This window comes from Monodelphis domestica, chromosome 5 (genome assembly GCF_027887165.1).
Source record: "Monodelphis domestica isolate mMonDom1 chromosome 5, mMonDom1.pri, whole genome shotgun sequence".
NCBI lineage: Eukaryota > Metazoa > Chordata > Mammalia > Didelphimorphia > Didelphidae > Monodelphis > Monodelphis domestica.
In genome coordinates this window covers 132830725-132846683 of record NC_077231.1, presented here as the reverse complement: position 1 = coordinate 132846683, position 15959 = coordinate 132830725, and the positions used below count along the sequence as shown (strand labels likewise).

The following is a 15959-nucleotide window of genomic DNA, read 5'->3' as shown; positions in this document are numbered from 1 at the left end:
AGGGTCATCACTACGTTGGTCCCCTGCTGATTAATTTTTTGGCTATAGTAACTCTTAAAGACAATCAAGATGCTATAATCTGTTGATGGAAGGAGTGTCTACCCTGACAAAATCACAAAGCCTTGAGCACATTTTAAGGCTTAAGACTTGTTAGGAATGCCAATTAGCAGATTAATTAAAAAAATACTTTTTTTACCCAGACCTGCAATTTTATTAGTATTAGAAATGTTGCTTCCTTATTCCCCTACAAAACTCCATCTATAATTACACAACTGTAACAGAAAGATGACTAGGACACTGACAAATGATTTGCCCTTGATTGCATTCTCTGAGGCTCTCCTACAATGTAATATGCTTTACTTTCTCTCTAGTGAATTAGTATTTTATTTTTCTTCACTTATCAGCTCCAATAATTCATTTCTTAGGAATTAATTCTTCTGCTTCCTTCATAGTCATTAGTGTTGATTGGCAAATAATAATGTGCTTGAATTTCTCCAACTATTTTAGGCTCATTTAAATAATCTAAAAAAAGATTCAGGCTAAGACAATATTTTCATGGGCTGCTGCCTACAAATAAGGCACGAGGCAATAAATTGTTACCAAATACAAACAAAAAACAATTATTAATATTACTGTTCTGGGAAGAATTTAGCTGTATTATTGATGCTCTTTTCCTAGCCAGTTAATCTTGAAAACTTTAGTCAGTGTACAATAGAACATAAGGTTGGTCAGACTCCACTGATGAAACATATAATTTCAATCAAGAGAAAAAAAGAACTATTTAACAAGAACTGGCCAAAGTATGGACTTTCTGGGTAATCTCTAGCTTAACACAAACATGCAAATGCTTAAAAAAACAACTTCAATAAATTAAGGATAGAATTTTTTTTAATTCTTTTTTTAAAAAACCCTTATCTTTTGTCTTAGAATCAATACTGCATATTGATTCCAAGGCATAAGAGTGGTAAGGGCTAGGCAATGGGGGTTATGTGACTTGCCCAAGATCCTACAGCTGGGAAGTGTGAGGCCACATTTGAACCCAGGACCTCCTGTCTCTAGGCCTGGCCCTCAATCCCCTGAGCCACCTAGCTGCCCCTGTCAGAATTCTTAATAGTAACCAAATAATTAATAGTAGGAGACTATAAATGACAACAACTCCAAGGTTTTACTTTACATCATAAAATTTGACAATGATGATTAGAAAGAAGAGTAGCCTATGCTAAAGGGTTTGTGAACATCCTAATGGGGGTAACTGTGAAGTGATCCAACTATTCTGTGTTTCAGTTAGAAATCATGTAAGAAAAATGACTAAACATTTTCTACTTCTTGTCCTACTGGGGCAATCACACTACTGAGCAACTAACACCAGAAAATCAACCCTTCCCTAAAAAAGTCAAATATGCCAACTCTATGATAGCAAAAAATTGAAAACAAAACAAATATCCATAAACTAGGGAGTAGATAGAAAACTATAGTAATGAAATATAATTATTAAGTATGAAATTATAAATGTGAAAAATTCAAGAAAATGTGGATTTGCATAAACTGATACAGAACAAAAATGAATCAAAAGAACTAATATTCAATGATTTCAATTATATAAATGAAAAAAATCACTAAAACTAAGATGAACTCTGAATTATGGAAAATGAATGACAGTCATTGAATTAATGAAATATGCTTCTTGCTTCATGACAGAGGTATGTGAATACTAGGTAAAATAGGTTAAGCAATGTCACTATATTGGTTTCTATATCAACTGTTTATGCTTAACAGATTGTCTATTGCTGGGATCCTAGTCAAAGTCTTTTTGGCTTAGTAGAACCTGCCACAGTGTGTGTTCTTTTGTTATAGCCTTGGAGAACAAAGGTTCATCTCCACTGTATCTTTATAACAACAGTGAGGCCTACTTTGTTATAAGGCCACATAGGCATCGAGTTACAAACCAAGGAAAGGGAGAGAGAGAATATATAAAAAGACTAAAAAGAAAAGCAGGCAGTACATGCCTTCTGCTCTTCTGCCCAGGAGATGAAAGGATAAAGATGAAATATCCTAATGTTATTTCCATTCCAATCTGGTCAGATCACCTTTCTTTTTGCTAAAATTTTTAAAACCTGCTCCTTAATACCCTCTGAAGTTGGAGGCAAAACACAATTTTTACATTCCAAGTTTTGTGGCAGCCCTGAGGGTTCTTTGGAAAGTGTCATCCTTTCACAAGAGAGAAGTTTATTTTGAATCAAGAAGGTTCAACTCTGTTAACACATTAAAGTCTCCTTCTAAGTCCATTCACATGTCTTATGGCTGCCCCCTTTTTTAAGAACTACCACTAAATAGTGCAGGAGTGAATATTAATGTCTTTTCCTAAGTCCCCCTGATATTTAGAAAATAATGCAGTAACAATTGGCTACAATTATCAGTTGATAATTATAATACATGTAGTATTACCAAGGATAGTTAAGGAGGAAAGTTTCTAATAACTAAGAGGTGACACTGAGATTGGTTTTCTTTCTTTCTTTTTTTTCTTAATTTAAAAACAAAAGCAAAAAATTCATTTTTTTCTTTTTGGTCTTAGTAGCAACCAAAAGCAAATAGGGTTAAGTGACTTTAGGATTGGTGCTTTTTCCACTGAGACACTTAGCTATCTCTGAGATTGATTTTTCAAAGAAACTTACAAGAAATTACAGATCTATAACTGCAGCAGAGTAGGGAACTCCAAATATGAAAGCTTGAAGATTATCATGGGCAACTTGTCTGTAACTTATGAGTTTTAGGGTTACCAATCAGAACTGAAAGAGATGACTTTTTTGGGGTTGCACAGTTAAGTTGTGTCAGAGGTAGAGTTTGAGTCAAGGTTAAGAAACTGTTAATATTTAGTACATTGTTTTGCCAGAGATGTACACATAGCATTTTAGAAAGATTTATATTAGAAATAGTAAAAATTAAAAAAAAAATGTTTCATGACTTAAAGGAGTAAATTTCAATAATCTGAAAAATTCATTTTTGTGAAAAACTATCCATACCATTAAAACACAGGCCAAGTTAGGCATTATCAGATTTACATTTTTCCAGTGTATCATTGTTAATTCTACTACATAACTAGATCTTTGATCTTAGATAAAATCATTTCCTTGGAATTCAATTTCCTCATTTGCACATCGAGACAGTAAAACTATTAAATAGTCTTTCAGGTTTTTCCTAGCTCTAATATTCATCCAGATGGTGAAGGCCCTTGCAATCACCATATAAAGATAAAATGAAGGAACTGGGGGATAATTAGCCTACAAAAGAGGATACTGAGGAGTAAAGGTGGCCTGATAGCTATCTTCAAGTATTTGTAAACTATCATTTGGAAAAGAGATTAGATCTAATTTTACCCTCAGACAACTAAGGAAAATGGGTTGAAGTCAGGAAGCTTTTAGAAGAAAAAAATTTCCTAAGAGTTGTCCCAAAATGGAATGAATTGCCTTAGGGAGAAGTGGTTTGCCTTTCACTAGAAGTTTTTAAACAAAGGACTATTTATTTATCAATTAATTATCAGGAAAATTGTATAAATTCCTTTTCAGAAATGTAGTTGAAAGACAGGTTCTGAGACTCCTTCCTACTTTGAGATTCGGTAATATTTAATTTACCCTTAGAGGTAGAGCTGTAAAGGCGAAGTCATAGTCATTCCCTTATCTTTCTAGTTCACACTTCAACCACCTTCATATCTTCTTGTGTCAATAACTTTCTTTAGAGAAACTGTTGTTTTAGGAGGTCCAAACAACTCAAAACATGGGCAAAGGAAAAAAAAATCCAACAAACAAACTTTTCCTTAAGCTTCCTTTCAAACATGGAACTTCTAGTGCTTAATTTGTTGAATAAAAGTTGCCAGGTTCTTTCTACTATAAGGTTAGGCTGCTGTCAATGGTAAAAAGGCTATAGCAATAACAACTCATTATGGTTTGTCAACGTGGAAATACAGAGATCCCCAGTTTACTTGGTTTTAAGGGTATAAACCCCGGGTTTTGACCTTGTCACAGGAGAGGTTTCCCCCTGAGGGAAGGTCCCACTTCACCAGACAAAGGACTTCCTGGTAGTTTGGGTGGGAACAGCTAATCCCATCCAATATTAAGTATCTCTTTAGTCCCTATGGTTTCTCCCTCTAGGCTAAGGTCCATTATGGAGGTGGCCCAGCCCTGGGCTGAGTTTTTCCCTTTTGTGTCCATTGTAGAGCATGAGCCCCTCACTAGTTATTCCTGTCTGGAACTCCTCATTTTCCTTTCTTACCATTGTAAAGTCAATCAACTGTCCCTCTCGTAAGCCCCCAGGGCATCTAGAGTGGTATATAGGTTCCCCAAGTTCTTTTGTTCCTTGGAGTCCATTCTGAGACTGTGGCACTCCCAGGGCTCAGTGACCAGGGCGTCTAGACTGTGCTGTCTTGGGGAGCAGCTCTGTTGTTGTAACTTAGTCGGGCTAACCCCTTTTCTCCTTGATTAAAGAGTGATTTTGACTATTTAATAGTTCTGCATTTTTTCTAGTTGACATAAATGGAGGTTACACGGAGATCCCAGGTCCCGGATGCCTGAGCCCTTCCGCTACCCTGAGGCTTGAGGTACCTCACACAACCCATTTGGGGTTGGGTCAGGAGTCCGGTTTAGGAAGGGCCAGATAAGTGGCTCTGGGAGGTAGGACTCCCATCTCGTGTTTGGGAGTGACTCACTCTTTAAGGGATTGTTAGTTGGGCGTCTGGGGGGTACACAGCCGCATCATCCATAGCCACCTGGGCACTATTGAACATGGGTAACAGCTTTGTCTGTTGTCCCCCCGCCCAAAAAAAGGTGGGGGCAGACAGCAGCCCGAAGAACCACCTAGAAATAGGGCCACAAGTTACATGGTTTCGAAGTATGGACCTGATGCAAGCTAGTAATTAGATAAATGGCAGTGACAAAGGCCAATCCAAAGGTAAGCTGGCCAAGGTGGAGTTCATTTAATGAGGAAAAGATTGTTTCTACAGTATATTTTAAGCGAAGCAGGTCGAAGAGATTGAAGACGACGAAAGAGAAGTCTTCAACCAATGGCTCGAGGAATGCACCGAAGAACTGAGAGAAGGGTAAGAAGAGAGAGGTGAGGGCAGGAAGAGCAGGTTAGAGGCATGAAAGGTTGGCTGAAACCTTTGAATGGGAAACTCCATTGGAATGTGAGAGCCTGAGTGTTCAATTGAGAGTCTGAGTAACTGCCTTAATTTGATTAAAAGAGTTTCTTCATGAATTAATGCCATTGCTTTAGGTTTAAATGGTTATAAAGTTTTGTAAAAAGCTTCTCATAGAAGCTTAAGAACTTAAGTTCTGGATTTCTTAAATTTTTTTCTGTGGGCTTTTGTTTGTATTGTATGTCTAATGGATTTCTTAGGCGGAGACTTAGCCAATAATTTCAAATGCTTGTGATTTAAAGGTTAGGAAATAATGTCTGAAAGTTAACAATGAATTCTTCCCAAAAGTTTGAAGAGGCGAGACCAGGGCTGGCCATCTGGATTTGGGAATATCCAGCAGGAAACGAGGAGGTCCAGAAATTCTTAACTTTAAGGTCTAATTTTTCTTCCCAAAGTTTTGGGATGGTTAACGTGTGAAATATTTTGTATCAAGTGCAGTTAATATTGGCAATAAGATGCATTTTATTCTAGGTATTAACTTGGTTATTTGAGTGCTATAATTTCACTTTTTTTAGCTGTTGTTTTCAAATAGCAAGGTTTTCCTGAAATGCACATGTGTGAGTTCTGGAGTAAAGAAATTTCATTTTAGGATGGTTAACTACAGACCTGAGTGGTCATTGAATTGTTGTAAATGACAAGAAATATTGGGGAAAAGGCATTGCTTTAAATGGTAAGGAAACCCTGAACATTTTTAAACTTGCCCAACAAATTTCCTCTTTAGGAGTGGTTTTAGCCTTAGGCCAAAGTGGCTTTGAGGCAAGGATAAGAGAAAGGCAAACTTGGAGCCAAAAGTTAATTAGAGCAAAAAAAAGGTAAAAAAAGAAAGGAATTGTAGAGGTATTCAGAGTTAAAGTTAATTTTTTTTGTGTTTGGAGGAAAAATGTTATAGTAATTTTTTTTGTGTTTGGAGGAAAAATGTTATGGGTTTTAGTTTCTGAAAAAGTAAGAGGATCATGAACTATAACCTGATTTTTAGAATTTTTAAGGTAAATTTCCAGAGTGCAACCATTACAATAGATAGGATTTTTGTTTAAAAGACCAGTGAATACTGATAACTAATTTTACTTTTTAAGTGGAGAGAACTGATGGTTTTGTGATTATTTCTGATGATCATTGGCACATGAGAGCTAATAGAGAATGGAAATTTCTAGGAATGCCTTGTATTTTACCACCCCAAATCAGGAGTGTGGGTAAAGTGATTAAAGAAGCCCAAAGCCTGGACAAGATTTTCCTGCAGCCTAGAATCTGAAGGATTCCTGAAGACATCTCTACGAGAAATTCGAAGGAGCCCCAAGATATTGGATCCAGATAAGTATTGTTTATCATCATTTTCATTGAATTAGATATGTTTCTGTAGCAGACATAAAACTGGCCATTTTATTTCCCCATAGAATTATATTTATCCCTGAGCAAAGTCCATTTAAGTAGAGAACCTAGAAAGGACAGAGATAGTCCCCAAAGTTAGTTGAAGTAGGAAAAGTTTAAAATAGGAACCATTTTAACTGATTTAAGAGGTTTGAAAATAACATCTGTTAATTTAATTTGAGAATTTGCAGCAAAGCAAAGACTACTTGTCTCAAAGTGACATGGGCACTGTACCCCCAGAAACCCAGGCCAACTATTATCAGGGAAAACTCCTTTGCCCTTGCATCCTTATGACTCTTAATCTAGAAACACCCAATGACCCCACCCAGGGTCCTGAGATGTTTACCCTCTTTTGTCCTCTAGATTTAAGGTGGACAAAGAAATGAATCTTTATGCCTCCAGGCAGACCCCAGTCAGATGACCACCCCACTCCACCAAATGCCTGAGGGACTAACACTCTCCAAGTCACACCCACACCCAGGACATAGCATCTAAAGAATATATAAACCCCAGAACTGATGTTGTCTGGGGGACAGCCTCTCCATCCATGCTGTCCCCATGGGGGAACAGCCTTTCCTTTCATGCTGTCCTCCCAGGGAACTGCTCCCCATCTTGTTGTTCCACCTTGCTATCCTCCTGGCCACTCTCAACATTACTTTCTAAATTAATAAATTTCTTTTTGTTTTTAAGCTAAGTTTTGGAGTCATTGCATGCTTGCAAAAGGCATCCTTCCTGAACCCCAAAAGGGTATCCTTCATGCCCATAACAAAAGTAGTATCAGAAGTTAGGAAAGAATAATGGAGCCTAAAGATAATTGTAGTTAAAGAGGAATAAAAAAAACTAAATTAAAAAAATTTTTTTTTCAAAATCCCTAGCATCTCAACCTCCCTAAAGGTGTGTGTGTGTGTGTGTGTGTGTGTGTGTGTGTGTGTGTGTGTGTGTGTGTGTAGTTGTGTGTATGAGGTTTTAAAATTAGGGAAAATTAGAAGCATTTTTAATCTTGAGAATTTTTGGAGTTTGTTCCAATATTGAAACTTAAAATTTGACTTTAAAAATAGCTTTGAAGATGAAATTGCCATGCAGTCATTCTAATGTGGTTTTGGATTTTTGGATTTTGGATTTTTGGGTTTTATAGAATATCTAGTTAGATTACTTGGTGGTAGACAAAATATTTTAATTTTTGGCCACAAACAGGAGGTAGTCACTTCCAGATTTACAAAGTACTGAGTAACCAGTATTGTGGATTTGTTTTCTTTTATACTTGTATGGTTTGTACGGTTTTTATATTTTGGTAAAGTAAGGCAATCTTTCTGATTAAGCATGTAAATTACATAATTTTATAATGGAGGAAACACATTACTAAAATTAATAAGATGGGATTGCAGATTTAAGGTTAGCAGCATGGATAATCTTTGTAGTAAGTAAGCATATATCAAGTCCTATTAAAGAAGATGTTTATGGATTTCTCTTGCTGTCTGATAAAAAAGGAGGAGCCTGCAGAAGGACAGAAGTCTACTGCCAGAGAGGAGGCTGAAGTCATCATCAGGACCTACCAGATGTGAAAGACTTAAGACTGGGGAAATGCTGTAGTGTTTTGTTAGGTTTTGTCAAAGGCAGACTGCTGGGCTTTCTGGATCAATAGTCAATGCGACTATTGTGGCATTGGGGAATGCCCCCCAATGCCAATCACCAGTACCTGTATCCTTAGACTTTCCCACCATTAGGGGATGGAGTCTAATCCCATATAGCATTACTCATTTATCCATATCTTTGGTCTTGACCAAAAAGGGGGTATGTCAACGTGGAAATACAGAGATCCCCAGTTTACTTGGTTTAAGGGTATAAACCCCAGGTTTTGACCTTGTCACAGGAGAGGTTTCCCCCTGAGGGAAGGTCCCACTTCATCAGACAAAGGACTTCCTGGTAGTTTGGGTGGGAACAGCTAATCCCATCCAATATTAAGTATCTCTTTAGTCCCTATGGTTTAAGGTCCATTATGGAGGTGGCCCAGCCCTGGGCTGAGTTTTTCCCTTTTGTGTCCATTGTAGAGCATGAGCCCCTCATTGTTATTCCTGTCTAGAACTCCTCATTTTCCTTTCTTACCATTGTAAAGTCAATCATCTGTCCCTCTCATCCTAAGCCCCCAGGGCATCTAGAGTGGTATATAGGTTCCCCAAGTTCTTTTGTTCCTTGGAGTCCATTCTGAGACTGTGGCACTCCCAGGGCTCAGTGACCAGGGCATCCAGACTCCGCAGTCTGGGGAGCATTCGTTCAACAACTATTTATTAAGGCTTTACTGTGTGTAGAGCACTATGCTAGTCATAGGACATAAAATTTAGATATGATAGGTGCCTATCATCATAGAGCTTACAATCTAATAAGGAAATGACATAAAGGTAAATATATTACATGATTAATTGATGAAGTACTAAAGTTTGAAAGCTTATTAACAACCATGGAGGATCTGAAGGCTTTATTGAAGAGAAACCATTTAAGCTGGATTTTAAGGGGCAAGAATTCAACAGGGAAGATATTCTAAACTTAGGAGAACACTTTTTTTAAAACATGTATCAAAATAGTGAGAGACAGGTGTGAATTTCAAAACTACTCCACCCTGTTCAGACCATTCTTTGGAGGATGGGATTTAGCTATTTCCTGATCAATGACAAAATGGGAGTAACAGTCAGGTCTTGGAAACTGCAATCTCCACCCTACTCAGGTAGAGATTAGGAAGAGCTGCAGCAAAAAGCTCAAGATTTAATTATTTGAGAATCTGGCCCTCAACAGACATGTGCAAAAAAGGACAGACCTCTGGGCAGTCCTAGGTCAAGCTAGAGCCACCATTGGCACTTGTGAGGCACAGGAAGTGACGGAGAAAGCAGCCTCTGGAATTGGTTTACTTCCTGTGGACAGGGCTAGATGCGAGTTGCTGTTAGGAGCTTGAACAGGGAGAAGGCCTGCAGACAGCTTCCCTTCAGATGGGTCACGTGAGTCAAGGACTGATTCCTTTCCACCTTGGCCCTTTGGGCCTAATCTCCCTCTGCCTTGGTCAGAGATTGAGTAACCCCTCTCCTTTTTCCTCTCTTCTCTCCCTCTCCTTTTCCCTACTCCCATTGTGATTAAACCTCCATAAACTCCATTCTGACTTGAGTGTTTCATTTTAGGAATTTCATAAGTAAATTCCTTGGCGGCCATAAATTAACAATCTTTAAAGGTGAATTTTTCACTACAACAGAGGAGACAGTAACCAGATGGAATACAGGCCAAGGAACTTTTTTTTTTCCTTGAGCAGAGTGTTGGGAAGACTACTTTGTAGGTATAACAGATAAAAATATAGATTTTAAACTGGAAGGGATACTTAGTCCAACTCCCTCAGTTTACAGATGAGGGAACTGAGGTTCATAGGGGTTGAGACTTTAGGGGGATACAGCTAGGATTAAAGTCAGGACTTTTAACTTTGAATTTAATACTTTCCTCCATCTACCAAGTTGCTTTCCCTGAAATAAGGGGGAGTGCTAGAGCAAGGTCCTAGATAGAAGATGGACACATGGGAAAGAGGAAGAATGCCTCTTGTTCTGTGACCAATAGGCAAAAGGAGACAATAGGTCCCTATGCCGAGAAATTTTCTGACTAATGGAAGAAGGGGCTCAGGAAATTCATGTAGATTGCTTCAATTACAGGGATGTTGTTGAAGGTGAGATGAGAAGTGTAGCAGAATGAATGGAGTGTGGAATGTGGAATCATAAATAGATTCAAATTCCTCCCACCTCTTGACAGTTGCTAGCAATCTTGAGCATAAGCCTCTTAACCATGTGAGGCTATTTTCTCCTCTTTAAAATGGTATGACATCTGTAATATCTAATGTTGCTTTAAAGTTTGAATGAGATAATACATATAAAGAACAAAATACCACAAGTCATTATTATATGCTAAACATAGCAAGTTCTTGTTGGGATCAGGAATAGAGATGAAAAGATTTCTAAGAGCTGCTCCAAGGAACAGCTAGGCTCAGTAGATAAAGTCAAACCTGGGGTCCTCAGCCTCGGGATACTTTCTAGCTTGGTGACATAGGGCAAGAAATTTAACTCCAAATACCTTGCCCTTACCATTCTTCTGCCTTGGAATGGCTACTTAGTATCTATCCTAAGAGAAAAAGTTATGGATTTTATTTTTAAAAAAAACATGAGTTGCTCTGGGGTAATGAGGTAAAAATATGTACTAACAGCTTCAGTTGCTATGGTCTCAGCTCTACAACTAACTAGCAATATGTCCTCAGATAAATCACTTCATCTTTTGGAACCTCATCTTCCTCATCTGCAGAATGAGGTCTGGACTACATGCTATCTAAGGCTCCTTCTATGATTCACCTAGTCTCACCTATACACAATCCTAAATCCCATATACCTGACCCATGATTATCCAATCTTTTTTTGAAAAACAAAAAGGGAAACTACTGTCTTCTAAGGGATCTTATTTCACTTTTGGATAGTACTGATTTGGGGGAAGTTTTATGTGTTACCCATATTTTATGCAGTTGCATAAAAAACATTTGAAGTGATAGTATTTTCCCCTCTAATTTTTTTCTTGTTTTTTTTTTTTTTGCTCTGTAAATTTATAAGTATTCATTTCTCTATATATTTATTGTCCTCTATTGGGGAAAGAAAAGAGGACTGTTTTTCATTGGTATAGGGAATTTCTGGGTGAAGAACTTCCTCTGCCAAGAGCACCTTTGAAAATGACTTGAATTCATTCAATGTACAAACATTTTTCAAGAACCAACTCAAAATGCCAGGTAAGAGCTAGGTGTGGAATATAAACATAAAACTCAAAAGCTGGGAAAGGGATAGGCCGTAAGCATATAACTTCCTTAGTATATGGATCTCCTGATGAACTTCCTCTGACCAGTGCTGGTTGGCACCTTCTCTACCATTTTTAATTTTAGGGAGTTGCCTAGAACACAGAAAAATTAAGAGGCTTACCCAAGGTCACATTGTTAGTGTGGGTTAGAGGCTGTAATCAAGGCCTTTTAGGTTCTGGAGCCAGGACTGCCCTAGGCCTTTTTCTCTTCTCTCTCTTTACTACTTCATTAGGTGATCTTACCAGCTTCCATGGATTTAATTATCTTCTCTAAGCCTTTGATTCTCAAACCTACCTATCTTGCTCTCACCTCTCTGCTGACTTCCAATCTCAAATCTCCAACTCCCTTTCAGACCTCTCAAAATGAACATACAGTAGACATCTTAAAAAAACTGAACTATTGGGGGCACCACTATCCTCCCAGTCAATCAGGCTCATAACCTAGGGTGCCATCCTTGATTCATTCTGTCTTACCCCTCCATAATCTGTTGCCAAGGCCTGTTTATTTATCTTTGCAACATTTCTTAAATATACTCCCTTCTTGTCTCTGATGCAAACCCTTTATCATCTCCCACTTGAATTACTGCAATAGCTTTCTGGTTGGTTTTCTAGCTCCCCCAATTTCAATCCATCCTCCATTCAATTACCAGTCATCACCCTAAAGAGCAAATCTGATTTTGTCACCTCCACAGGAAACTAGTGGCTCTCTATCACTTCCATAATCAAATATAAAGTCCTTTGTTTGGGTTTCATAACCTAGCCCTCAAATGTCTGGAAAGGTATTAGCAGTCTTACACCTTATAGCCTCCCACATACTTTGCAAACCAGTGAATTCCTTGTTCCAAAAGCAAGACACTTATCACTCCCTTTTGGGCCTTTTCTTTATCTGTCCCCCAAGCCAGAAATGTTTTTCCTTATCTTTTTCCTCCTGGCTTCCCTGGTTTCCTAGGTTCAAACAAGACCCACTTTTCTCAAGAAGTCTTTTCCAGTTCTTAATTTTAGTGCCTTCCCTCTGGGATTATCTCCATTTTGTTCTGCATGTATCTTGTTTATACATAATTGTCTTCATGTTTTCTCCTCCATTAGACTGTGAGCTCCTTGAGAGCAGGGAGAATTTGTTGTCTTTCTTCATAACCCTGGCCTTAGCACACTGTCTGACAAATGGAAGACTGAATAATAAATTCTTATTGACTGCCTGACAGCTTGGCTCTCAATTCACTGGACACCTCTTCACTAAAATGCTGAAATACTGCAATTCCCACAGTAATCCTTTTATATGCTATTTAGCCAGTCTCTGAGGCTACAGCAATTCAATTCGTAATTACTAAGAAATATTTCCTCCTTTCCCCTTAGTCATCTATATGAGTTTATCTCCTTAAGAGCTGACAGGAACATCATCCGGTGATTTACAAAAGGCACATAATTAGAACTGACTGATCAAAGTTGCCCCCCAAGGGCCAAGCAGTGGCAGTTATCTGAACAATGCAATGTTCACATTTAAATTTTGAAATCATTTACAAGAATATTATAATAAAACCACCAAGACTGTACTATAAATGTTCCCTATCTTTCACCTTGTATAAACACTGGATGCATTTTGGATTGTGCTGACTCACAGGAAGAAGACTAGGAAGGCTGCTTGGAATTGAGAATTAAATGAAGCCTGGATGATCTCACATTTCAACCATTTCTGAACCCTTTTCTTCATCCTTATCAGTAAGCAACAAGGCATCGTCAAGGGGAATTAATTGGCGCTAGTCTGTCAGAAATAGCTCGCCTATTGTCTCACAGTATTTGGCATAGATTAAGACTTGAATACCATTCATTCAACCACCCATTCATTCATTAGAGACCCCAGCATTGAGAATAAGGGGAGGAAAGGAGAAGCAGGCAACCAGTCTCTGAGGTGGGGCAATAGAGGTCTGTGAACTGCCCCAATGTCATCTGAAGGGGCTAAAACCTCTGGTCCAAATCGCTCAGCACCCGGAATTCCTGACCCTTTCCACACCCACTCCTGAGGGCACTGTCAGCTGAAGGAAGTTGACTCCCACCCCCATCCCAGACCATTCCCCTTCAGCCTGGGTCCCCTCTGCGCATGCACACCTCTGAAAGACCCCGGCGTCCTGGGCTGCGCGCAGCACCCAGCCGATGAGCGGGACCCCCGCCAGGTGCTTGATGTTCTTCAGGGGGATGCCCTTGCTGCCTCCTCTCGCGAGAATCAAGGCTGCCATGTGCGGGGTCTTCTCCGCACCTTTGCCCACGCCATTGCGGGCGGTGCGCTGCAGCTTCGGGGGTCGACCCCGGGGTGGCCGACCCCGCGGGGAAGAGGTGGCAGACGCCTTCTCGGAGGAGTCCATCTTCAATCCTCCTCCTTCTCCTTCTCCTCCTTCTCCGCTGCCGCGGCTCCGCCACATCCGGGATCTCTTCCTCTGCCACCTCAGCACAGGTCCGGTCCTGGCTCCCTCCCTAGCCCAGCCCGGAGGAGGTCGCGCAGGGGCAACTGGGAGTTGTAGTTCCTACTGCGATTCTGTCTGCTCTCCTCAGAGAGCGAGGCTCTTGGGCTGCTTGGAGCCACTGGAGTACTGTGGGCTGGGCGGGGTCGAGGGTGGTCGGAACGGGGTTTTCTTTTTTCCGTTTGTTTTTGTTTTTTTGTTTTGTTTTGTTTTTGAAGTCTGGAAATAAAACCAGGAAGGTGTTGCCCCAAAAGAGTCAAGATATCGACTTTTAGTAAAAGAACCTGACTCGAAATAAAGGCTCTGTTCCCTTCCTGGAGCTTCCTGAAATACCTCGAGGTGTTTTGATTCATTTATCAATCGATAATCAATAATCGTTTAGTAAAGGCCTAGCACTGCCGACATATAAATAACAAAACGAAAATAGCCTAGCCTCAAAGCTGATATCAGAAAGACTCAACAGATCTGGAATTTAATGAAAGAACCTGGTTTAAAATGCAGGCTGTTACTACTTCCTTGTGACCTGGGCAAGTCGCCCCAGGATTTTCTCATTTGTGAAATGAAGGTGTTTAACTCTATGAAATCATCAGTCAACAACCAACAATTGTTTCTAATGAACTATTATGTGGTAGATGCAGTCAAGATACAAAGACAAACATATAATGATTTACTATAAGTCTGGCAGATCGAATCCTGTCTCAGACATTATTTTAGACATGACATCTAACCTCTGCCTGCTTCGGTTTTCCCATTTGTAAAATGGGGATAATAACAGTACCCCCTTTCCAGGATTATTGTCAAGATAAAGTGAGACAATGTTTGTAAAGCATTTTGCAAACTTTAAAGAACTATATAAGTGTTATTTTCATTATGAATAAGGCTATAAATATATATATAAAAGATATAAAACAGTCATGAGAAGAGAAGAGAAAGGGCATTAGCAGCTATGGGAATCCGGAAAATTTTTCATATAGGAAAGGAAGCTTGAGCTAAGCCTTGAAGGAGACTAGGAGTTCTTAGAAAACAGCTGAGGAAGGAAAGATTTCCAAGTTTGGAACAATGTAGTACCATAGGAATGTAATTTTTTTGTAAGAAGGCAAATTTGCTTAGACCATGGCTGGTCTGTAGGAAAGGGAATAGTAATACCTAGGAGCAGGGCACACATATACTTTCTCATTCTTTGGAGACAGTGGGCTCAAACTTAGTCAATAAGCATTTATTTAGGGCCTTTTATGTTTCAGTCACAGTCAGGAATAGGATTGAGACCAAAGCAAAAGATTAAGGATTTCACACAGTTCTGGTTGGGGGCAGGTCAGAAAGGACTTTAAATGTGAAACAGAATTTATATTTGATCCTAGATTAGATAGGGAAATGACCTTGCTATGCCTAAATTTTAGCACAATTATTTTGACAGGTGTGTGGGTAGATGAGATTACAATAAACCTTGAGGCCAAGAGAACAGTTAGAAGGCTATTATAATAGAAGATCAGATTTACCGTGAGAGTGGATAGAAAGGAACAGATGAGAGAAATGTTATAAAGGGAGATGGTTTCTAAGGGCTCTTCTCATACTGACTCTAATTTTGTTTGTAGTTTTTTTATGCACTTATAGTATCTTACTTTAAATTATTCTTGTTTTTGTACATGTCTTATCTCCCTTACTCATTGGCAAGCTGTTTAAGGGCAGGGATTGTTCAATTCAATTATCTTTGTTTCTGCTACTAAGGATATTGTCTTGAAAACGTATATAATTTTAGAATTTAAAAGGAGGAGGGAATTTAGAACTCATTTAGTCTGTTATCTTGATTCTGCAGAATAGCATACTGTAACCCAAAGAGATTAAATACTTAAAAGGTACTTGCTGAATGAATTTCATTAAAGAAAGGGAGGTTATATTAAGAGCACCAGGGAAATATGGTATACAATCATGGGATCAGAGAACTAAAAGGGAACTTAGAGATTATATGGGCCTACACTGTCATTTTACAGTTGAGAAAAACAGGGGCTCAAGGAAGGTAAGTGCTGTTCTTTACAAAGAAAGGAACAAAACTTGTATTTTAACACATTTTCTTCCTCTAAATCCAAATCTTTCTATTC

At 38.9% G+C, this 15959-nt stretch overlaps 1 protein-coding gene across 1 annotated transcript in view; it reads right to left on the bottom strand.

Moving 5' to 3' along the window:
* The window catches only part of CMAS (cytidine monophosphate N-acetylneuraminic acid synthetase), a 41455-nt gene extending 27521 nt beyond the window's left edge, over window positions 1-13934 (bottom strand). The window contains exon 1 of the mRNA XM_001362435.5: window positions 13514-13934. Coding sequence (XP_001362472.2) covers window positions 13514-13824 — 311 coding nt within the window. The 5' untranslated portion in view covers window positions 13825-13934. The remainder of the gene's footprint in view (window positions 1-13513) is intronic.
* Window positions 13935-15959: the final 2025 nt, after the last annotated feature.